At 39.0% G+C, this 25,363-nt stretch overlaps 1 protein-coding gene across 5 annotated transcripts in view; it reads right to left on the bottom strand.

The window, feature by feature from the left end:
- Positions 1-249: 249 nt before the first annotated feature.
- LOC144058949 (traf2 and NCK-interacting protein kinase) overlaps positions 250-25,363 on the bottom strand; it is a 50,368-nt gene continuing 25,254 nt past the window's right edge. For 2 of the 5 annotated variants that reach the window (XM_077577637.1, XM_077577639.1), the window contains 23 exons: positions 22,699-22,771; positions 22,083-22,206; positions 21,141-21,236; positions 20,923-21,057; positions 19,769-19,828; positions 16,902-17,234; positions 16,190-16,324; positions 14,645-14,779; positions 13,280-13,350; positions 12,761-12,837; positions 11,685-11,773; positions 11,338-11,432; positions 10,397-10,484; positions 10,135-10,293; positions 9,479-9,578; positions 9,228-9,383; positions 8,666-8,809; positions 8,331-8,465; positions 8,111-8,211; positions 6,424-6,573; positions 4,262-4,421; positions 3,070-3,209; positions 250-2,796 (listed from right to left, as the gene is read on the bottom strand). In XM_077577637.1, coding sequence (XP_077433763.1) covers positions 2,713-2,796; positions 3,070-3,209; positions 4,262-4,421; positions 6,424-6,573; positions 8,111-8,211; positions 8,331-8,465; positions 8,666-8,809; positions 9,228-9,383; positions 9,479-9,578; positions 10,135-10,293; positions 10,397-10,484; positions 11,338-11,432; positions 11,685-11,773; positions 12,761-12,837; positions 13,280-13,350; positions 14,645-14,779; positions 16,190-16,324; positions 16,902-17,234; positions 19,769-19,828; positions 20,923-21,057; positions 21,141-21,236; positions 22,083-22,206; positions 22,699-22,771 — 2,840 coding nt within the window. In that variant the 3' untranslated portion in view covers positions 250-2,712. Of the gene's footprint in view, positions 2,797-3,069; positions 3,210-4,261; positions 4,422-6,423; positions 6,574-8,110; positions 8,212-8,330; positions 8,466-8,665; positions 8,810-9,227; positions 9,384-9,478; positions 9,579-9,813; positions 9,846-10,134; positions 10,294-10,396; positions 10,485-11,337; positions 11,433-11,684; positions 11,774-12,760; positions 12,838-13,279; positions 13,351-14,644; positions 14,780-16,189; positions 16,325-16,901; positions 17,235-19,768; positions 19,829-20,922; positions 21,058-21,140; positions 21,237-22,082; positions 22,207-22,698; positions 22,772-25,363 lie in introns of those variants that run through there. The other 3 variants (XM_077577638.1, XM_077577640.1, XM_077577641.1) reach the window with 3 other exon arrangements.

Below are 25,363 nucleotides of genomic sequence, written 5' to 3'. Positions count from 1 at the left end.
TAATGAAAAAAAAATGACGCTATCACAATTATAGACAAAATATATTCTTACTGTTGAAAATGGTTCAATGAGTCAAATATCCTTTTAAAAATAGTGTACTTAAATGCGCATTTCATTTGCCTTTTATTTTGATTTCATTTTTGCATTTGAAATGTTTTACAATTGCATTTTGAAAGGCCTGGGTTCGCCTTAATACTAACACAGAGAAACCTTTTGACAATAATGAACAAAACCAGAATGAGTACTATGTTGGAAGTCGCAAAAAACACTTTATTGTTGTCTTCTGCCACTTTGCATACAAACATGTTAGCATGACAAAACCCAAGCAATCAAAAATAGATCCAGTGCAAAACAAGAAACCAAAGTAACAAATCTTTAGCATTGATACTTTGGAAATAAGAGAAAAAAGGTATTGTCTCAACAGCTTAGAGCTGCGGGCTATGGACTGCCTTCTCAACATGACATTTAAAACAACCAAAAACCAAACGTTTCCTCAATCTGGCGCCCTCTATTGACAACATTCAAAATCATTTATTCCACTGCCACCATCCACCAACTACCGCACTTCCTCCTTCCTTATTTTTTCGCCCTGCTTATTCTACACACGCCCCCATGAATTTGGCAAGAATTGATACAATTCTCCAGTATCTTTAATTTAATCAATTAACAACGACAGCTGTAATGCTCACTTTAGATTGTGACTGTCATTTTGTAAATATGCAGCTATGCATTAAATGTGACATTCAAAACTTACTGCAAATGTTGGACAACAAACACGAACTGTTGTGGACGGTACTGATCAATTTAGAAGAGTATGTAGCCTGACATGACACTACCAAAAGCTAAGTAATGCAGATTCAGGGTTCTGCAGCAGAACCGGGGGTGGATGGAACTTGGGAACAACCATTGTAGGAATGCGAGTTTGAGGAAGATGAAAGTGGAGTGAAGAGCGAGAGAAGGGCCTTTGAAGGGAAGGGAGATGAAAAGCACCAGTAGAGAAGAGATGTGTTGACAAAGTGAAAAGACTTAATGGTGGAGCACTTGGGAGATGTGAGCGGCAATCAGTGAAAGTGTAGGTGGAAGTGTGACGAGCTCGCTAATTTGTACAACAGATTGACCGAGATGACACACATCAGGGCACGTTTGCTTCCAGTTATCCAGAAATGACAGGCAATTTTGAAAATACATAACTGATATCCAACTGAATGTGACTAGAATGCTGTTGTTTTCACTAGTAAGAAGTTTATTCCACTACTGTATGCAGTGGTGGTAATACGTATACACATGACTACATGGAAAAACACTGGACTGGTAATGTGTAATGGAATGACAATACGAACGTATTGTAAATAACTTGAGTCAATCGCGTCATCTGCGGTAGACTGACTCATTCACAGCATGACAAATGAGGAACACTCTTGGAAACGGATTCGAAAGAAAAATCAAACATGGGCGCGAGGATCTTAGAATTGCTCACATGCTTCCTATCCCTATGTGCCAATATTCATTTCAAGTTTTACGTCTCCTTGTACCTCTGTAATTTTTAAGGTAAATTCACCTTTTATCGGTATTGGTCCACTTGCACACGTGTAGGATTTTGGAGCACGCCACAAGCAGGAGTGTCTTTCCGATTGGTTTTGAATGTCACTTGACAAAATAGAGCAGTCTTCATATTGACATTTCAAACAAAATAACATGACATTCAGTCATTTGTACAATTTGTTTTACATATACATAACTTGGAACTGTACAACACAAAGACAAAGCCTGGAAATACTGTTGGGCGTGCATTCGTTTAGCTTTACACAATCACTCATTTGTGTACGTTTTAAACAATAACAACAACTGGTATATGAACAATATTGAAATTAAATGGTTTTCAGTTTCCTTCAGTGCTTGCTTACATTTTTTAGACTAGAACGCAAAAATGTTTGATGGTGCAATTCAAATATTTGATTTGCACCATCAAACATGGTTTCATTGTTTATTTTTATCTGATAAATGAATATTCATTTACCAGATAAAAATAAACAATGAATGAAAATAAGGAACTACTGGTAGGCTGAAAAAAATTGCAACTCCCTACCAAAGTGCATATGGGCTCACCACTTTCTTTTTCATTGAGGTCCTTTCATATTCAACTTTTAACTGCAGCCACAACATTTAAGCATCTCCGTGTGGCTGTTTGAATAGCTCTGAAAATTCTGACAGCTGACAAGCAATCTGGAATGTAATTAAAGTAAGTCAGAGGGCTCAAATGTGCAACCTGCTCATCGCTGTGAAGGGATCCATTTTTTCTCCCCACACACTTTTGTGAAGCACTCAGATGATTTCCACAGAGTAAACAAAGGATAATAAAGCTCCTATTTTTCCACCTCTTCCTCCATTACATGGATACTGTTTATAAGAAGCACTGCAACAAAACTTTGGAAGGTCTACGCGCCGATCCGCTAAGGAAGTGATTGATCCAGACGAGATGAGCTGAATGCTGAACAGCTGCAGTTGGCACGTGCCAGGAAAAAACAGAATCCAGTGAATTTGTTGGACTGAAACTTCAGATGTTGCCAAAAAGCAGCTCCACAAAAATGTCAGTGTGATACTTGTGACACCGCTTCCTGGACAGCTCTTCTTGGTGCGATTTCACAAGCGTGAAAATCAGAGACGTTGAAGGCCTGCGTAAGCAATTCCTCTCGGCGCCACGCGTCCACATTATTACCAGTTGAAAAGTGAGTTCTGACCCAACGTCATGAAGTAAATCTGACTGCTGCCTCCTGACTGCACCGATGCAAAAAAGACCTACAACAAGACATAAGCATGTACATTCAGATCAATGTGCAACACAAGATATGCATTGCATGACAAGAACAATTCAAGTCATTCATTAGAAGCAACACATTAAGTGCCAAGAACACGTAACTAAGTACAACAATCAAGTAACAATGTTAATGACATACGATGACAACCACAATGATCCTAATTCATACTTGATATAAAAGCTGTTCCCACATACTTCATTTCAAACATTTCTTGGAGGAGGTTGTTGGAACGTGTAGTACAGTAAAGACATACCTTGTCATTCCTTTCACACAGGAACTTGAGTTTCTGGGCTCTTTTGTGCATGAAAACCCCCTCCAGGTTTCCTGTGTTGGCAGACCTGAGCTCAATGGCCTTCTCTCCCCAGCCCATCACCTGATTGGACTGGAGGTAAGCTGCATAAACACGAAGGAGGTAGTGAATATAGTTCTGTATACGCGTTGCAGGAACGTCAACATTTTGTGTGAGAAGTTGATTTCACATTCTACAACTACAAGTGAACCTGAGCAGTCTAATGAGTTGAAAGGTACAGTGGATCTTTTAATAACCTTGAAGAAATTCGGAATTCAACATTTTTTTAAATGGGATTTTTCAGAAAACTTATGATTACATGAAGCTGTTTGAACATCAGATGCCAGCATATCAGACCAGATTCCAGATCAATCGAGCATCATAAAATGTATCCTGGACGTCTGATTTGGTCTTTCTGTGGCTTGTTGCAGTGCAACATTTCTTCAAGGGTGACGAGAACGATGTTGGGCCCTATTTTTTTGTAGTTAAGCGTACATGAGTTCGGTGTAAAAAACGGGCGCATCAGCAAGTCTAGTTATGCGCATTTGTGAATATGTTAAGAGGCTCTACACTTCGCTGGGTGTTCCATCTGACACATCTGCTCACGACCCTTGCGCATTTGGTGACAAAAATAGACTCAATTCACCAAAAGCAGGTCTAAATGCTGGCGTAGGTGGTGTAACGATTTGATTGAGACACAGGTAAACAGATTCTTCGCACCACATGCGTGTGTGGTGACAACAGCATAGGATAAGCCCTCTGAATCATTGTAGAGTCGCAACACAGATGGACGATTGGGGCTGCAAAGTGGTCTCCAATTGCCCACGTCACTTGTGTGGCCGACTACGTTATCCACAGATTACCTGTAGAAACACACTTTGCGCTTGCCAATCTCATCTCTCGGGCCCGGCGAGCCAAATTCTGTTTTCCGCAATTTGAAGGACTGTTTGCGCTATGATCGCCCTGATTTTAAGCTGCAGTTGGCTGCGAGTTAGCACAACTGCACAACTTCCCCCTTACATCCAATTCTTCCCGTGTCAAGGAAAATACCAAAAGAAAAAAAAACTTGACCCATGCACACAATTAGCCTGTGCTTTGCATGAAATGAGGGCCCGTCATGTCGAGGCAAGCAGGTCAGAAAGAACAAAAAACTCACCGACAGATGCAGGCATCTCTCCCCATTGCAACACCGTATCCTTGGTGATGCGGCCGTAGGTGTCAATGTAGACGCCTTCGTCTTCGTAGCAAACAAGAACCTCCGTTCCGGCACTGTTTGGCAAAATAATGATGGCGTGCGGATGGATGGAACCCTGGATCTGGAAAACACACACAGTCACACACATTAGGAACTGTAATATAGTTCACGGAGGAAGCTAAATATAAAGACAAAACATGATTTTTTTTTTTTTTTTACAACATGATAGGAACAACATCAGTCAGTGGCACAATTAAGCAAACACAGTCTATACATCACCGGAGTGTGAGCCACTACAATCCTCAGCATCAGCACCGGCATCCACAGACGCAACGCAAACTTAATCCTCTGCCTTGGAACCCACATTGTTACATCGCTCACGCAAACTTCCACTGATGATTCACAGATGTGTGTGTGTGTGTGTTAATGTCTGCTAATTTGCGTGGGTGACTGATGCATAGTGTGTGTGTGTTTTAGTGCTTGTGTGGGCATGAAGTGTTCTCAAGAGTTTGCAAAGACAGTGGCATGTCTAAGTGTGTGTGTGTGTGTATATGAGTGAGTGAGTGAGTGAGTGAGAGAAAGAGAGAGAGAATGAAGAGGGAGAAAGGTGGGAATGAACTTGGAAAGCTGAAAAGTTAAGGCGCAAGTGTGGTAGACAGCTGGATGAAAACTGGCTTAATATACTAGAGGCACACACACAGACAAACATGCGTCCGCGCGCACACACACAGATGCACACACAGGCAAAGGAGGACAGGAAGAGTGTATTTTTAGAGCGTATTTCTCCCTCCGAATGTCCGACTGTACCGCTCTCACCCTGCTACCCACTTCATTACTGAAAGTAGCACATGTTTGAGGTGGTTGAGGGTTGTGCATGTGTGCCAGAGAGAGAGAGAGAGAGAGAGAGAGAGAGAGAGAGAGAGAGAGAGAGAGAGAGAGAGGGACACACACAAAAGTATGCCAGCATAGCCACATTTAGAAGCTTGAGATATTTATCATATACTATATATACTATAGCATGGCATAGAATTGCCTAAAGAAAAAAACATAACATGCAACTTTTAGCTGAGCAGTATTTGGTGCATATGAAATATAATGATGCAAAAAAGTTTTGCGAGTCAGAATGTGAGCTATCAAATGTCTGCTCACACACAGCATGCAGAAATACATTGAAAGTAATTAATCCAAGTGAAACAGCACATAGAGAACTCATTTGCATATGGAAATGTAAAACCCTTATATTTTGATTACGCTTGACCGCAAACTAGACTTTATGCCTGCTGGGACTGTGTCTAACTAATGGTGCAGGTAGTCTAACGATTTTTGGTGAATTTAATCAGGGCGCATGCAGGCAAGATGTGTGGTGGATGTAATTTTCATATTATATGTGTTGTATTTTATTCATAAATATGTCAAGAGTGCACATCGTACCCTCTGAACAAAGTAGAAATCAATTAATAGAATGTATTATCATCATCATCATCATTTATTATATTTTTGAAATCACTCATCTGGCTTCAGTACCACTAAAGTGTGTTTGTGTGTGTGGGGGGATATCTGTAAGGCCAACTTTACATCTGCCAATGAAGGTCTGCTTGCAGTTCCTTATAAGCATACTTTTGTGCTTCAAACTCCTACATGGACTGCAAGCAAATGAGTTTCTTCTTTCACCATGTCAAATATTGCGCCTTTCATGCGCTGATTTAAAAGGGAGTGAGAGGAGACGCTTGGTGGCAAATCAAGTCGGCTGTGTTCACGCCCACAACGGCACAAAATGCCCATTTATTTCCTGCACCAAGCTGTGTGCATTTGCAAAAATACTAATGCCACTGCGTAGATTAAGACTGTAACATCGTCATCATCATTATTAGTATTATTCAATTTTTTGTTTTTAAGACAAAAAAGGTTTGTATTATTGTGTTAAAAATGAAAACAAATGACTATATAAACTACAAGATGAACATTTTCAACTGTTTGTTTTTGTACAAATGGAATTTCCCCACTCTGGGGCTAATTTTAATGTGACAAGCAGCAAGACTGTGGTGATGTTATAGTAGGGGAAAAAATAATTTAAACAAGCAATGGAACTTGGAAATTCTTGTAAGGAAGCAGAGGTCACTCACATGTGTGGGCAGGTAGAGGTCATATGGCGTACCAGAATCGACATCAATTGCATGGAAGCCCGACGAGGAACCATATATGACCTTTAACCTTTGGCCTTCCTCCACTGTCAGATCAACAGACAGTGGCTTTTGTGGTAAAGACCTGAAAGACTGAAGAGACGAGAACATGTAATGACAAATGGGCACAAGTCCTAAAAAATGCAGTTTATTTTTGGCCTTTTCCAAGTAAGGAAGTAAAAGTAGCTCAAGCCATGGTGGATGTCAAAAAATGGGGCATGGCTCTAATGAAGCTCTCCTGAGGGTGGGGGTCTCATAGCCTGAATGGATTATATCTCTCAGTGAGGGTGTTTATGGTTGCGGACTTGATCAGTGTTGAGTCCACCTACATTCATCTTTTTATACATGTGAAGAAGTATTGTTTAGCTGCATTAGACATGATGACCAAACACATATTGCAAAGGAAATAGGGATGACTTTTTATTATCCTAGAAAACCCATCCATCCATTAGGGCAGTGTTTCTCAACCACTGTGCCACGGCACACGAGTGTACCGTGAGATACTGTCTGGTGTGCCGTGCGGAATTGTCGAATTCCAACTAATTGGTAACAACAAATTAGTTATTATCCGCAAATAGTGTGTCGCTGTCGAGTAAAGCCTGATTTATACTTCAGCGTTTGCTCTTGCAACATCACGTGACGTTTCCATCCAGTTCTTGTACGCCGTAGATGCGGTTGTACGTTTCCATCCAGTTCTTGTACGCCGTAGATGCGGTTGTAACATTGCTCGTGATTGGTCCGTGTTTTTCTCTCTCTCATATATCTTATTATAATGTGTATAATGCAGCTATAAGACTATTTGCACTTATGATTTTAAGAAATTATTTGTGCTTTTCCAAGTTATGTGAACTTGTTGTTCAATGATATACAACAGATATAATATAAATGTTAAAAAATGAAACATCCATCCATCCATCCATTTTCTTGGCCGCTTTTCCTCACAAGGGTCGCGGAGGTGCTGGAGCCTATCCCAGCTGGCTTCGGGCAGTAGGCAGGGTACACCCTGAACTGGTTGCCAGCCAATCGCAGGGCACACAGAGAGGAACAACCACACTCACAATCACACTTAGGGACAATTTGGAGTGTTCAATTAACCTGCCATGCATGTTTTGGGAATGTGGGAGGAACAATATAGACATTTTAGGTTATTATTAATATTTTTTACTTTTTCTATGGGTGGTGCGCCTCGAGATTTTTTTCGATGAAAAAAGTGTGCCGTGGCTCAAAAAAGGTCGAGAAACACTGCATTAGGGTAGCAGTTCTGAAGCCTCTCCTAGCTGACGTTAGGTGAGAGGAAGGCAAAGCATGGGTTCCTCGCATGGCACATACAGCTAAACAGCTATTCACACTCACATTGCCATCTATTGGTAATTAAGCATTCATGTAATGTGAGAGGAAGTCGGAGTGCCCAGGGAAAAGCCATGTAAGCGCAGGGAGACCATGCAAACCCCACACAGGAGGTCCTGAGCACAGATTCAAAACCTTTTAACACTGCATGCACCAAAGCCAAAACAAAAGAACCAAGTTCTAGAGAACCCGTAACAAAAATACAAAGTACTTCCCTATTGGTTTGCATTGTTTCCCTGCAGGACTATGAGATAAATGTCAAATATATCAAAACATTACTAACCTTAAAAGCCATGAACTTATGGTAGGGTTTGGGCGCCCAGGCGTAAACCTCCACTGAATTCTTCAAAGCGATTACAAGGAACTTGATCTTCTCGTAACGCACTGTAAAAAGAGACACAAATGTCTGTAAAATGAATGCACAAACAAACTAAAACATGAACCTGCAGATTCCCTTCTAATTAGCTTGCAGTCAAGTCACAGATGTGAATAAATCTACTTACCCACTTTGTAGTGGACACAACCTTCCAGATCGCCAACAGATGTCCAACCTTGCCTCTTCTCCACTTCCGGGTCGTTCCGGAGGATTTTATTTCTCAGCCAGGAAAGGTAGTAAAGGCGGAGCTTGTTCTTTTTCCCTTGAAACAAAGACTAAATAAATCCTTTTACGCAAATTAATTAATACACAGTTGCCTTTACAGAAAACATTCTCAAAAGTTACAGCATTAGTTACCCTGTACCAACCCAATAACGATTAACCTGAGAAATTATGGCTAAGGCGTTTATGGTAAATCCCTAAATTTTAAATGTACAACTGACAAAGCTTCAATGTGTGTACCTGATATAGTAATGAGCACATTGAGTCCTTCCAGCACATCCATCTGCTGAAACCGTCTTCTGCTAATGAGTGAGTAAACCTTTCCTTGACCACTTCGGTCTAGCAGCCAAAGACCATTTTCTGTTCCCACCAACAGATTCACTCCTGCAGAGCAAACGCACAATCGATATTATTCCACAGAATCCACACAAGACAATGTTCAAAATGTCCATCATGTACTTTATATGAGTCAATGTCACCATAAGGTTACTTTGAGACTCGTGCAATTCACAAACCCAAAAAATAAATTGAAATGTGTATGCATTGTATGAAGTAGATATTATACGGCTACTAATGCACATTGGTGAAATTCCCACATTTAAAAAAAGTTATTTAATTGCGAGCAGACAATGTACATGCAAACAGCAACATACAGTAAGTGAACCGGCTGGCAGAGTGGATAATGACAGGGAAGACATTTTTGGCTAATGTTGACTTCCATAGCACATGGTGAACCTTTAAAGTGATATTGACCCACATATCATGGTTTAATGATTATTTGGAGCAAAAGAAAACTACCAACCCCATAGTCCAGCACAGAGCACCTCAGTGGTGAATTTCTTCTTGTATTTGCGGATCTCAGGACTGTCACTCTGTGGTCGAATATTGGTTGGGTTCACATTCACCACAGAGCCCTTCCTGTGGTTCTCCCTCTTGATTGGCTCACCCTTACTGCAGACTGAAAACATTCCACCTTGTAACACTCGGCCCCCTTTTATTATAAGTGAAACTAATTCATACAAAGTTTGTATATTTGTTTGGAAGTGTACTCACTTGGGCTCTGTGGTGGCGAAGATATAGGGATCAATCTTGGATCGATGAAGGCGGAGAAAGAGGAAGATGAGGCGTTTTTACTAGCTGAACTGCTGAAAGCCTGAGGAAAACAAAATAAGGAGGAAAAGTGTAGTCATTCAAAGTTGTATTGCATGAGCCCATGGGTTTTATAAACATTACTATAAAGTTGTAGTGCACACAATAATTAACCATAATCTTGATCATTGTGAGTACAATACAAAACTATTGTAGTACTAGTCCACTTCACTGCTAAGTGTCTCACTACCGTCCTCTAGCGGGCAATTGTAACTAATACAATGCTTTAAAAAACCCACGTTTGAAGACGGATGGGGATTGGAGAAGGTCTCTTGATCGTCCATCAAAATGCAAAAAAAAAAGAGACCCCATACGTAAAGGAACATTTAATTTTGATTATAATGCACTTGCACAAAACAATGTGTGTACAATGCATTTATGGCAAAATGTCACAACATAATTTACAGTGAAAATATTGGCCCTTATTGAGGTTTTAAAGTCAATGTTTACATAAAAGTAGGATCTGGGTTCTGAGTATGGGTTTCTGTGTTTGTTTTTCGTGACATTACTGGTGTCATCAAAAAAATAAGTTATTACTAGTCACACTAGGTATTACTCACATGTAGCTCGTGGTGTGTGGGGGATCGAGGTGCCGTGGGTGATTGTGTATAATTCTGTTCTCGTGTTCGCAGCTGCTGGATTAGTGCATTGCGAGAAGAACTTGATGACGATATTTTCTGCAGAAGGTCTGGCAGCATGTAGGTATTATCTGATGTCATCTGAGAGATTTGTGGGGCAAATAATAACATTATATAAAGTATAATATAATATGACATTTCACAGCAAACTTGTGCTAATATCATAAGATGTGTGTGTAAACACCTGGTTAAGATTACGATGAGGCTGCAGCACGATACCATCTGGTATTTGTTTAAAGTATTTCTCTCCTTTTCCATTGGGGAGGCCACAACTAGGAAGACAGGAAGGTGTGTGAAGCAATTAGAACACACTTAAGAAATGGATTAATGAGTGACAAATATGTTGATGAAACACACTCGGAAATGGGCATACTCAAGTATTAACTCTCACTGAGGCAGAGAACTAATGAAAAACAAAATAAATCTAAATCTAAAACTAAACAGATCCAGAACAGGACCTCCAACTTATTACAGCTACGTTGCAAACATGTGCCAAATGCAGAGACTTCACATTGGTCACATTGCACAAATAACTAACACTGTCAACAAGTTTGTCATGGCTTAACTTGAGTTGGTAATATCAACCAGCAAAGTCACATGAGTGTTTATATTAGCCTCGGCCTGCCAAAATTTTAGCAAAAAAGTTCCGATGGAATATACAGTGTGTAGTTTGAGCAGGTTTTGACTATTTTTACTTTTCAATGTTCAATGTGCTAGTTTAACAGTGACTCAGCATTCACAAAATATAGTCATAAGGAGGGGTTGATATGGACTCAACATGATATCATTTTCATTCGTTCTTTGAATTCTAGAGTTGTACACTAGGTGTGCTGGAGCCAATCCCAACTGAGAAAGAAGCAGGGTACAACCTGAACTGGTCGCCAGCCAATCACAGGGCACAAACAGGCAAACAACCATTCGCACCAGAGTCTTTAATAAACCTGCAATGCATGTCTTTGAAACGTGGGAGTGTGGAACTCTGTTTTGTCAGAAATACATTTTCTATTTGCTTCAACTATGATCATAGCTTATCATTCATAAATCTTGGTTTATCATTTTATTTTACAGTATAAAAAAAATCTCTTTGTAGTTATGGATTGCGGATAGAGCTATATAACAGCTCACCTGTTCCTCTCTTCTTCATCACTACTCCCAAACTCGTCACTGGAGGAGGAATATTCTGCGGCCTTGTTGAATGGGCTCAGAGCAGTCTTGACACCCTGCAAACAAAAGAGATAAGATACAGTATGTCAGCAGATAACAAAACAAAATCAGAGAAGCAGAGAGTGACATTGCTATTTTGGATGCATCCGAGAGTGCATGTGTTTGTGACAATAACAATGTTTATTTATTTTACTTTGCTTTATTTACCAAGATTAATTTGTTTCATATGGACTTTTGTTACATTGTATTTTCTCTCTTATTTTGAGATGCCTTGATAGTCTACAGTTATAACAATAATCATGTTTTACTTGTAAATGTCTGCCCGCAATGTCGTTCTGTTGCCGTCTGTGCTGCTGAAGACGCTGCTGCATACGTGGACTCTCCAGCTTGAACTTATCTACAATTCAAAAACTCAAATCAGTTACAGTTCTGATAGTAGGACAATACAACTCTGTAGTTCTACAAGGAACATTTTGAGTGCAAAATTCCATCTTGGATGTGCAAATATGGTCTTGGATGGGGTTCTAAAATGTTTTTTTTTTGTAGCTAATGAAAGGTGTCCTAGTAATCCATTCACTTACCAACTGTCAATGGCTTATTACTACTACCACAAGCAGTCTAACAGCATGTTTCCGAAACTCATTTATATTTTCATAATCAGTACATAAAATACACAAAGCAGTAAATGCCTGAGTCAATCTTTAAAAACTGCATGCAGTTTCAAACAGGAGCCTGAAGCTAAACTGAGATGATCAAAGTTTATTTCCATCTGTCAGTTTAACAAAACAGAAGGCAAACTCCTCCTAAATGGTTTTCGTTTATTATAATGCAGATCTACAATTATGCAGACAGCAACTACAATAGCAGGAATGATTGAGTCGGTACTTCAAAAGATTCACTGTTTTTCTAGAATATAGAGCAATAATTTGTTGTATTGGATATCATTAGGATTACACACGCAAAATAATCTTTGACCACACTTATCTTATAACAGGTATTTTCACTGTATATTGAGGCTAATAACTGTTGGTTCAAGCCAGGTATCAAGAAATACACAAATTGCATGCCTCATCATCAGTCAATTTAGTGTTTTACATAAATAAATAATGAAATTACCCAATTAATATACTGCACTGCATTTACGTATGTGCTGCAATTTTTCTTGTAACATTTGTCATCGGAATTTGATTGTTTCTTCTTCTTTCAGGTGTGAGACACATAGTAATGAACAAAGAATAGAGAAAGATAAGGTACAGAATAATTCATTTTACCAATCACAATATGTATGTATGTATGCATGTATGCATGTATGCATGATTTATTACTATTATTATTTTTTTTACATTTTCCTTAATTACAAATGAAACCTCAGAGAGAAACTGACCTGGATGGTTACTGCTGATAGATAACCCGTGAGACACAGACCTTGAACTTTTATCTGTCATAAGCACAGGACTGCCACTAGATGGTGAGAGAGGCACACAGACAAACAGAGTGTGAAATGGAAATAAATTATAATCACATATACACTTCTTGTAGTCATTTGCTCTGCTGATTTCCTCAATATTGGTATAATCAAAACTGACATTCCAGAAATGAACCAAAGCTGATTGCCCTCTAAATACAAGAAAAAGATTTATGACATTAGCAAACACAATGCCTGATTATCATTTTCGCAGCAATATTTCAACAGACTTCTTCTATTGTGTTCAGTTTACAATTATACAATTATACATTTACAATTAGTTGTACAGCATATGTATTTCATAATGAGAAGTAAAAATACCACAACAAAAAACACATTTGCCATTTTTGGTTTAAAAGGTGTCTACCCTTACTAAGGGTTCATTCCAAGTAATCCATTCAAATCTGAGCCAGAACTATAGAAACATCCTGCAACTACCTTGAAGCAGTCCTCTTGTGTCCTTTCACCAGTTCTCTGCAGTAAAACTTAGAGGTAGTACGTTCTGGCACCTGGAGGGAGCGAGAGAGAGGGGAGAGAGAAAGGGGGGAGAAATAGAGAGGGGGGGGGAAAGAGAAAGAGAGAGAGAGAAATAGAGAGAGAGAAATTTACCATTGTATTTATACACTGTATACAGGGCCAAAACAATCCATCAAACACACATAAGAACACATGATTAGTGAAAAAAAATCAAAAATCAAACTGCAAATCTAGATTGCACACATGTAGAATACCACATTCCCCCCCTCAATACTCTATAAGTAAAGTTTTTAGCGCAAGGATCTTGTCTGTATTTGCATGCCATTTCCCTATCAAAAGTTACAAACAATGGAAACAATCCTATTTTCGTGCCCAGAGCAAGTCTAACGCAAAGCGCAGTCTAACTGTGCGCATGGGTGGAGTTTTCTTTCTTTTGGTATTTTGCTTTAAAGTGCAAGTTTTTGAAAGAGAAATGGTCCAACATCCATCCTGAATATTGCATGCCTGATCTACAACTTAAGGAAACGTTTGGTGGAGGTCAATGCTGCCCAAAGAGTGTCAGCTAGTTAATAAATCTAAGTAAGACTTTGTTTATTCTTGGAATTTAGATGGAGATCAGACTACATTTTATGACCAATTCATACAGAAATTGAAGGTATTTCATAGAGTCCAAATACTTCTCCTCCCACTGTAGAATACACCCGGCCGGTGCTGTCAGGTTATGCGACACTGTTGGTGCCTTCTCAAAGCCACATTGCAATCACAGGAAAGATTGAGTCATTAAATGCTTTGTTGAGTCCATATGGTCTCCTGTTAGTTCAATAACATAACATAGCAAATAGGCATCTCTATCCACTCTACTGTCACTGTTGTAGTTATTAGATGTCCTATTAAATCCATATGCTTTTCTGTAAGTAAATACATCTAATGGTATATTTTATTATGACCGAGCAGGACAGCAGGTACATTAGACGCAGAACAGCGGAGAAAGTACTTGTAAGTGGTATGTTTGTAACTGTTCACTGTAATTTTTATGCTTTTTGATGATTATTTAAAAAACAAGTTATGTAAAATATAAAAAGTCCCTTTCCGAACAATACAAACACTCACTCATTTCGACCTCATGTTGATGGACACAGGATGGTTAGAACACACAATACAATGTGAGCTGGTTTACATCTTCCTTTTGCTGGCAGCTTGCCACGTGATCACGCTCACATGAAAATACAACAAACTATGCCCTTTGTATGGCTTTTATTATGGTCAGCAATTGTTTGGTGTGCTTTCTGCCTGGGCAGTTAAAAAGAAAAAGAAAAGAATTACTACCTTAGGTGGCGTCTCAGAGTCCCAGAAGACATCATCAGTGGGCGACATGGGCGTGAAAGGGGTCAAAGCCGAGATAGCCATGTCTGACATAGAGCTGCTGTGAGGGGCAACTCGACTAGAGCGCAAATTGGCATTCTGGAGTGGGGGGGAAGTAGATTATGTTAATCTAAAAGTACTGTACTGTGGAACCTCTAAATTGAATGCACCATGGCCTGGACAATTCAGAATTTGACCTAAACTTTCTGTGAGAAAAAAACATAAAAATAATCAGTTTCCTTTCAATCTCCATCCTGTGTGACATCACTTGTCACCTCATTTTAGACACTCCTTTACCATGTACAGTATGTATTGAATGTTTTTTTTTTTTTTTTAGTTTTGTATTCATTTTTACTTTATTTATTTATAATTGTTTTTTGTTTTTTTCTCCAATTTATATCATTGTTTTGTATTTCCTTTTTGGTTTTTAATTTTCACTTTTAATAATGAATTTATTTTTTATGTTGGCAGTTTCAGTCCTCCAAACAAGACGTGCCTGTTTGGGAATTTGGCTGACACTAGTGCAGCAGCGTCTTCAGTTTGTGTCATGCGCCCGGCGCGTCTGACAGTTTGGTGGTGGCTGAAGGTCTAAACTAACACCTCCACAAACCATGTCAAATGTTTGGCGTAATGTAGACCACTTGTCTAACGCTGTTTCGGTGAATTGAATTGAGGTGCAGGCAAACCGAGATGCAAGCTCCACGGACCTACGTGGCGGACGTCATCATTCATTCATAAATATGACAAATAATTCAAACTTTCTGAATTATTGTAGAAAAAAATAATAATCATTTTAATTTTCTTTCCCTTTGTTATTTGTTATTGTGTGTTTTGTTTCTGTACATTGGAGCTGCTCTTCAATGTTGCACAAGTGCATAAACAAACATTCAAAACAAAGCAAAACGGATGATCCAAGGCCCCTAAGACTCAGCACAGGGCAACCTAGTGACGAAACGCTATCTCAGGGAGCCAAGTTCAGGGTGTATCCCGCCTACCGCTCGATGAGAGCTGGGATAGGCTCCAGCACGCACACGAGCCTGGTGAGTATGAATGCCGAGTGGTTCAGAAAATGGTTCAACCAGGTAAAGATGGAGGCACAGTATTAAGTATCATCAACCTTGAACTTTTAGTTAGGATTCCTGGTTTTCATCCAGATGGCCCGGGTTCGACTCCTGGTATGAAAACTCAATTTCTTCGTGGTCAGATGTCTTATCTGCTATTATTTGCGTGTACCTATTGGGTCTGTGCAATTTAATCCACCGTTGACTACATCTTGTTTTTGTGTCTTAGGAATGCAATTTTTGATTACTTTGTACATCTAGCAAATGTGAAAATAAAGCTGACTTAAGCATTCAACAGACCTGCATAGTTATGAAAGTTTTTGTGTTAGCAACATTTTGTTTTCCAATTTGAAGAAATCAGAATTCAACCAGTATAGATTGTCCTTCGAGGTTCCAATGCACTGCAATGTTAAAATGTTAATTTTGATTAAAAAAAAAGTAAAAATACCTGGTTAATGTGAGCTCTCTGCATGGCTGGGGTACAAGGACTTGAACTGCTACCAGAGCCTAGCCTTGAGTGCATCTCGTTGGGTAGGCCAGCAGCCAAAAGCATTCTGGCTATATTTGAGTCCTGGTAATCCATCTAAAACATGAAACAGATTGCACTTGCCTCAGTATGGTTAACATCTGTGGGATGAGAAAAGTCTGGCAAGACCTAATAGCAGGAGAACAACTGGACCTAAAACTTAATGGAGGATTAACAATAACAAACACGTGTAAAATGGTGTTGCTTCATGAAACAATTGATGGTTTTATCCTGGGCATACAGTATATTGTACCCTAAACACAGCATTTAACCATCATTTTATGTATAACTATACTGTAAATGTGCAATTTTAAGACAAAATCCGCTCAGACAAGTCCTACTTTAATGCCGGTAATTGAGCAGCAGAAAAGGATGTTAGTGCCAAGGCTCTCACTATGGGCTTCCTTTCTGTTGTATGACCAGCAGTCAACTCGACCATATTCTCTTATTTTCTTCACAAGGGTGAGCGGTAAGGTTGGGGGTAGGGAGAGTATGTGGAAACAGGAGCATCAAAAGAGAAGTTCAGTGATTTGTGAAGAGACAAGGCCACACCAAGGACAGACAGCCTGTAACACAAGGTGGGGACCGGCAGTGATAAAAGGGTGTTTGATAGCCAAGGAAGGCAGGGCTTTACCACTGAGCGCTGGCAGTGTGCGGGGCAGCTGGACGAGGAAGCAGCGGAGGGAGCGGCAGGAGCGCCTGCGTTCCCGCTGTTAGCCATTAGCTTTTGGACAGATGCCTCTGGCTTTTCTCTTTGCCTCTCCCGGTCCCTCTCTCTCTCCCTGTGTCTGTTGTCATGCTGCAGGGACAGGAGCTGCGTTTGGTCTTTCGGAAGGGTGCGGTGTGATCTCCTGCCTGACGAGGGCTGCTGATGCTGGCTCAGAGGCTGGGGCTTGGCTGGCGACTGGAGATGAGGCTGCGAGTGCTTGGCCTTAAGCTGAAGCAGCTGGTTTGGAGCCACAGCTCTCTATGCAGCAAACATGGAAAGCACATATAGAAACAGACACAGACAGACAGGAAGCATTTGTGTACACTAAAAAATTTGTGTACACTATAAAAAAGGCTAAAATTGTGGAAAAACATTGCAAAGCAGTCTGAAATAGGATTTTAAGTTAAACAAATATTGTGAAAGCACTCCAAATGCATGACAGCAGTGTTTACCTGGATATTACGTTGAATGGGTTGCGGGCACACAAGTCAAACAACGTCAGCCGTTAACACATAACAAAGTACTTAAATATCAGAGCTGGGCACCTCCGTTAATCGGCAATTCTCGTCTTTGATTAAGCCCACCTTGTGGTGAATACACAATGAAACAAAACCTCGGATAAATAAATGCAGGGACTGAGCACCGACCGAAGTATGTTTACGTCCGTCGATCAAGGTGAGTATATACGGTTACTCTCATTCCGTGTATTTTTGGTAGGCGGGATTTGACCATTAACTGAAGTGCCCAGCTCTGATATTTAAGTACTTTTCTATTTCCATTCATGTCATTCTACTGTCTCTACCACTAATGTAAACATAAAGCATAACAAAAAATCCCCTGTTCCAAGTACAACTTTCATATTTAACAATAGAATATATAAAGCATCTGGAATTGCTGATGAAACTCATACATGTTTGTTTGTTTGTTTCTTTATACATTCTTTACATACAGAAGCTAATGCCAGTGTTCAAATACAACACAATCTAAGTTATTTTTTTATTTTTGTGAAGTAAACATTTTGGGTTAATTGATGCAGTGGTTAGTAATGTAAAGGCAATATGAAACATGAAAAAAATATATATATACAGGGTGTCCACAAAGTCTCTTTACCATTTCAAAAATTTATTAAAAATGCAATTGATTAGATATTTTATTTAGATTTGTTCTATTGTATTCAGCGTTTATTAAAGTTTTTTTTTTTTACCTCTTTTAATAAACTTCTACATGGGCACCATTAGTTGCACGAAGAACATCAAGACGGTACTCGATTTCTTGCCATGTTCGCTGTAGCATAGCCTCATCAATTGTGGCAATGGCATCAGTAATCCTTTGCTTAAGGTCAGTAATGATAAACACTGTGTTTTTTTAAACACTGAATACAATAGAACAAATCTGAATAAAATATCTAATCAATTGCATTTTTAATATATATACATTTTTAAATGGTAAAGAGACTTTATGGACACCCTGTCTATATATATAAAATCCTATGTTCTCTAAGAAAATGATGAAAAGATTAATTTTCAATGACGGTGTATACTCATTCATTCGTTCAAACTGACTACGCATGCGCGAAGCAACATCGCTACGCGGCCAGGGCTGCGGTGTGCCTTCAGGATGATAATTTTTGCATCATTTTTGCCTGCAGGCCAGACAAAGTAATGAGTCATTTTTTAATTGAGGTATTCAAATCACCAAATGTTGTCACTTTTAAACCTATAGGTAGTATATGCTTTCTAAAATGAAATAAATAATTAAAATGAATAGAAAAAGCCAAACGGTTTCAATGTTCATTTCAGCCTGGGGCAGGCAGTGCCTACCTTGCCTGCCCTGACCGCACATCACTGCCTGTCACTAATAACTGCATAGTCTATGTGACTCAATTAGGGTTGGTTAGGAATATAAGCAACATTTTTTTACTTGTAGCATGCCATGAAATGTTCACAAATTGATTCAATTGGATGTTAAATATCAAGTCAAGCACATACAAGTACAGCATAATGCATGGTTGTGCATTATGTGTTTTTACCCTCCACTCCTAAAAGACTAGTGATAGCATTTGGAAGCATGCTGCTGACAACCTATTGCAAATAATAGCAACGTTTTAGAAGGAATACTGAGCTACAGAAAAAGAGAAATAGCTGAAAAGAAGAAGGATGCATGCTGTGATTGCCAGAGGGAGGGCAACGGTGAGAAAACAAGCAAAGGAAGAGAAGACATGCAGCGAACAGTCGAGACAAAATGAGACGGCTTTAAAACAAAAAGAAAGGCCCTGCTGTGATAAACATTGGCTTAAAAGCTTGTCAGAATCTACCATCCCAGCTACCACATTGTGTATGTCATGGCCTTCTCTCTCAATCTTAACAGTAGTCACTCTCACATACAGAATTAGAAATAATTATTTCCTCCTCACTTCACTTCTAAATGACAAACTGTCGGGCTGCACTACCAGGGGTGTACAAAATCAATTCCATGGATGAAATACATTCTATCTTTCCACATTTCCTATAACTAACTGCACACAGTGGCACTCTGCATTAACATCTTTTTCCTCTTTGGATCTCACTGCTCTAAATCCTGTCATCTTACGTTGGGGTAGACGCACAAATGCATGTAACAACTGTGTCTCATGTCCGCTCCATGCGTTTCTTCAAAGCATAAACTGATAGGCTTTTAACATCCACATGGAAGTTAAGCCACATTTTTCTATGCTCAAAACTACCGGTACAAGTACAAAGAACAAACAACTCAACTTTCCTGAGAAAAAAAGCACAATGCTGAAAATGAGTTACCTGCTCGGAGTCCAGAGGCCTTATAGACACATCAGCAGTCCACTGTCTTTCTATATTGTCCTGTTTAATACACAAGAAGATGCACACACACTTTATGTCAACAAAATATATATACAGTAGACTGTGATTTAGCCACCGGAATTTAAGTAGAATCAAAATCATCCTCAATCTACATACTCATAGGCACATGCATGCATGCAGTAATACGCACACAACACACAAAATAATTAGGATATTCTAAGGTCTAAAGATGACTTCTTAGAGGTGGGATCTAAAATATTCAGAGATTGCAATATGGTGGGAAGCTCTTAGCTAACGCCCTTTACTAAATATTTTACAATGACCTCTTTTTAAATTTCTGAGGACAACTCCTTCAATGGCCAAACAATTTGCACATGTATCTATCCAACTGTTTTTGTTTTTTTCTTGCCTTGTATCTTTGAAAATGATGCTGATGACAAACAGTGGTTTATGTCACTCAAAAGGTGACTGCTCAATATGCTTGCAACCCTGATTGACGACTATTTTTGTCTAAAAATTATATTGACGGCACAGCAAACATTTGATATGACTTTAATTAACGTGCTCCGGAGCAGTGTAATAGGCACACTACTTCCTGTTTTTGGGGTTACTTCTATTTTGAGTTGCATTGATAGAAAAGTGCGGTCCGGTCGAGGTTTGTACACGCGCTTGCTGGATTGGGAACGTTACGCCGAACTAGTGAGCTAAAACTCTGGGCCGCCGACACAGCTCAGCATCTTAATTCAACGTGTAGTTTTTCTTTTTCACCCCTGTTTTACAACATAGACCATTTCAGTTCAAAAATCACACAAGAACGTAAAATACATGTAACTAGATTCCAGAAAGTCAGTCTGCAATTAGTGATGTTTGTATTTGTTTGAAGATGAAACCAGTCAGTGATATGCATCTGTGAACTACACAAATGGCTTGATAATGTTGCTAGAAAGACACAGGGAAAAAAAAAAAAAGAGTTTATGACTCATGGACCGTAAACAAGTGCTTAGTAGTGCTTTTTCAAAAGGCATGTTAATAGACTAAAATCAGCTTGCACATATAAGCACAATATTTTGTTACAAAAGTTTGACATGTTCTCAAACAAGTTGAAGAAAAACAATTATAATGTAATTCTGTACCTTATTCCTGTCATTTCTCTGATATCTGTCATTCTTTAGGATTCTGTTGTCACGGTTATCAGATTCTTCCCCAAGCATAAGCTCTTGTAGTTCTGCCCACTGAAAGGCAGAGTCTGACAGCTGCCGCCTCTGCTGCTGGTAAGATTCCAATTAAATCCAATTTTATTTGATTTTGTTTTGAAAAGCTAGAAATGTCAAATTGAACAAACAGCACTTACATCTTCTAACATTTGTCGTTTCTCATGTTGTTGTTGGATCCTCCTCTGTCGATCAGCCAGTAACTGCTGCTTGTATTGTTCCTGCTCAACGATTTGCTACAATAACAGGGCACACGTTTGGACTTTAATTAATTATTTTAACATGAATCCCCCTTTGCAGCCAGATGCTATACAATGGACACTACTGACAAAAAACAAATTGGATTTTTCAGTCAGGATTGGGTTTTTCAGTCAGGAATACCAGATGAACGTTCATTTTGTCACCCTTTTATTGTGATACTGATTGCAGTAGGGTTCATTTGTGCAGTGTGGAGTTTGTCCAATGACTGGCCAACAAAAATTTGTAATTTTTGTGTTACAAGGGAATTTAAGAATGGAATAGGTCATTTAAGAAAACTCTGGTTTAAGATTTGCTGATGCTGCTATCGCCAGCACACCAACTCTCCCCCTGCCGTAGAAATACAAGCAAAGTTCGAATTTAGAATTCCAAACCATATCGTGTCACCCTGAACTGACCGCAGACCACATCGACCCTATATGTAATCATACCACGAGAAACACTTGCGTTTGCCGATGTTTGTATTCACTAATATTTATTATTGTGTGTAAATGTCAAAAGGTAAATTGATACCATTTGTGTGAAGTGCAAGTGCATGTGTTTGCCTATGCGCGTTGTCATTCTAGTTTGTGCTTGTGTGTTATTTATGCTAATATAATAGCAAATGCAGTGCTTGCCTTAGGAGTTTAATGTTCTGTGACCATGCTTGTAACACAAAACCCTCTTATTTCAAATCAACTTTCCCCACTGAAATACATCATGTAGCACCATTGAAAAGTGACAACAAAAATCCAAATTACAGCAATGATTTACTACAAAACAATTCACCTTACACAGTTTTATATGTCATTGTGTGATAATGGTTTATCATAAAATCAAGTTACCTGCTGTCTCTGCTGATCTCCACCAACTCTGTGGCCCCTCTGTCGGCTCTCTTCTCGATCCTCTGTCTGTAAACGCAGAAACTCCCGCCTTAATGTCCATTCGCCAGGAACATTCACGATTGAGCTAAAAAAGCGATAAAGAGAGTGTGAGAGATAGAACTTTTACATATTTATCATACTAGATCAATATGAATAAAAACAGTTGTTAACTCATCAATTACAAATACAATCATATTATATTTAGGTTGATTATAGAATGGCATCCAAAATGATCAACACACATTTTAAGCATTTCCAAAGAAGAAAATATCATTTAAGGAAGTCTTCCACAGTTCTTCAGTGTCATTAACTTATCTGCTGGCCTGAAAAGTAGCACATGTATAGTACAACCTAAATTCAAATTTTTGTTTCATGAAATTTTAATTTATTTAATTTATTTATTTTCAACAAAGTAAGCATTCTAAGTTACCTCCTAAAGGACCAGAAACCAAATGCACGATGCACCACTGATACCTAATAATAGTCATACTATTGGGTGATTGCCTTGTTTTCTGATATTATATATTAAATCGCCTTGTTTCCTTCTGTGACAAAAGTTATATTTCTTGTCATTTACCTGGGTTCTCCTTCCTCTTCGGTGACCTCGTCTTCTTCCTCTTCACTTCCACTGTACTCATATTCTGGGCCCTCTGAGAAGCACCACAGGCAGACACACGGAATGACATGTGTTAACATGAAAAAATACAGCGGTCACATTATGCTGTATAAGAAATAGACCGACAACTTCTCTGCACAAATGTACAACTTTTATGGAGTTAAATGTAAACTGCGAACATCTTTGCAACCTTCAGTGTTCATTTTCTACGCAAACTACTTCAAACTTCAGCTCACAAATTTTAAAATTTAACTCGTTTCTTATTTAAATTTTTCGAACTAAGTTCGCAAGTCTATCACCAATTCTTATTTTGTGTGAGCAGACGATGGTGAGCAACGGCGATGTGAAACCTGGCAAGCGACGCAATAAGATTGAGCGAGCCAGATATAGCCGGAGCAGCTAACAAGAGTGACTAGCGGGAGAAGTTGGTTAAAAAATAAATAAATAAATAAAAGCTAGTAAAAGCTTGTGAGAAAAAAAGCAAAAATTGACAACTGTTGGAAGCCTGAATCATGGGACTCAGAGACTACCACCTGCAGGCCTCAACTGTGGAAGTTAAGCAGCGGTCGACTCTTTTGGTTCGACACTAGATGCAGGAAGATGGCAGCAAAACATGTCAGCCTCTTGTAAGGTGAGGCTCCAGCCGTGTAATATAATTAGTTGATTACTAGACCTACGATTATATTTAAAAAAAAAATCTATCTTGATGTGTTAGAACATATTTTTGCATTATAGAATTCATTATTGGTTGTTGTTTTTTAATTGAATGAATTATTAGCTCACCACTAGATGGCACTAAAGATTACACACTGTCACTTTAAGGTTCGTTTACAGTGTGTTTACCCGGGTTAACGAGAGAAAACCTGGCACCCTTGAACAAAAATTAGCTTGTTTACAGCCGTTCACTAAGCACAAATAGTGACACGACACCCGCCGCCTAGAGCCCCGGAATTTTTTCTCATCGCATCTACACGATTCACATAGATAACCTATTTTGGTTTCAACACGAAAGGTAAAGGATTTTCATGCCTGGTCAGAAATATACACTATATACAGTACTATAAAAAATATGTTTGGTCACCAGAAGAGCCATGCCTGCAATTCACTTGTAAATACGATTTTATTCTGAGTCCCAGTGATATGTTCATGCAACTCTTTCTCAGTGGCTCCAGGAAGTATATTGTCGAATAGGCAGGAAAATAAGCCACGGTCGCGTAGAGCGACATTTGGTTCACATATGGTCTAACAGCATCTTGGTAAAATGTGAACATTTAACTGGCACAGCATATGTTACCATGGAGGATACAGGTGTCTGCGCAAACTAAAAAGACACCAGACGATTCATTCCCATGTGCAATGGAGTGGACAAACAAAGCTGGTAATGCCATTTGGCTTCATGCCATTGATATCTGACCCAAAAAGCAGTTTGCTGAGACACTATGTGGTTTAATGACAAGTAGTGGGTAAAAAAAAACAATAATGGTGGGCTAAAAATTAGGAATCCTTTGTTTGCATAAATCCACACGCCTGTACTGCATACTTTTATTATTTTTTCTTTTTATAATCTAATCAATGAAACTGTGTTTGTTCCCACACACTAATATGACTAGCATTTCATTTATGCATACACATATTTTACGAATCATTAGTGTGTTTTTATAAGCTAACAGAAGATTAGAACCACATGGTTCTCCTGTTGCCACTTCCTCCCCCCCTAAGCAACTCTCTCGCTCAAGTCCTTTTGTTTATACTCTCACTTTCTTTGTCTTCTGTCTCAAGAGTTTCCAGATAGCAATTTATACATCCAATGGCTACGACAAGGAGGGTAATACACCACTTGAATATCAACTCTTTAGGTAAAAAATATGAATATACAGTTCTGTAAATGTATTATCCACTCTAATGTGTTGTGCTCACAAAAGGCAACATAGCCTCCTTAAAACAAAAACCAAAAAAATAGACTGCCTTCATATTTCCTCATCTTGCTTTTCTTGTGTTTCATCTGACAACAAAAAATCAAAAGACAGCAGCAGTACTGTATATGTATATGCTAGACAGTGAAAACATTTGCTGTCCTCTAAAACAGTTCTATAATCAATTGGTCAGTCACAATAATCTGTGATAATTTCACATCTTCCTCACAAATACCCCACACCCTGACACTGTCAACTTAGTTGAACATTAGTATTAAAAGTTATGGCTGGTAACACTTGACTATGGACGTGGGCAAAGCTGCCGAGGCTGGATTGTACAGTGTTAATACAAAAATGGACAAAGAAAAAGGTAAGAGCACTATAGGCCAAAATGCCATAAAAGCTGAGAGAGCGATGGGGAACTACTGAAAAACAACATCATGGAAAGACGTGCGGTGTTAGTGAATTAGATGCCGTTTATCAATGAGGATCATTTGCATAGAGGTGGGAAATGTCTCTGCATATTATTTTATTACACGTAAATACCACCGGTGCACCAAGACCTGCTTGGCAGTGCAGTTAGTAATGCATTTACTGATCAGCGTGTGCTTTGTGAATTAGACACCGTTTTGCTCCATTTTTACCGGTTAGGGCCACGTTATCCATTTTGTGGATTCAGCCCTTTTTTTTTTTTTTTACTGTGAGATTACCAC

The sequence above is a fragment of the Vanacampus margaritifer genome, chromosome 10 (genome assembly GCF_051991255.1).
Source record: "Vanacampus margaritifer isolate UIUO_Vmar chromosome 10, RoL_Vmar_1.0, whole genome shotgun sequence".
Taxonomy (NCBI): Eukaryota; Metazoa; Chordata; class Actinopteri; order Syngnathiformes; family Syngnathidae; genus Vanacampus; species Vanacampus margaritifer.
Note: the sequence above shows the minus strand (reverse complement) of the source record. Positions and strands in the feature narration are given on the sequence as shown.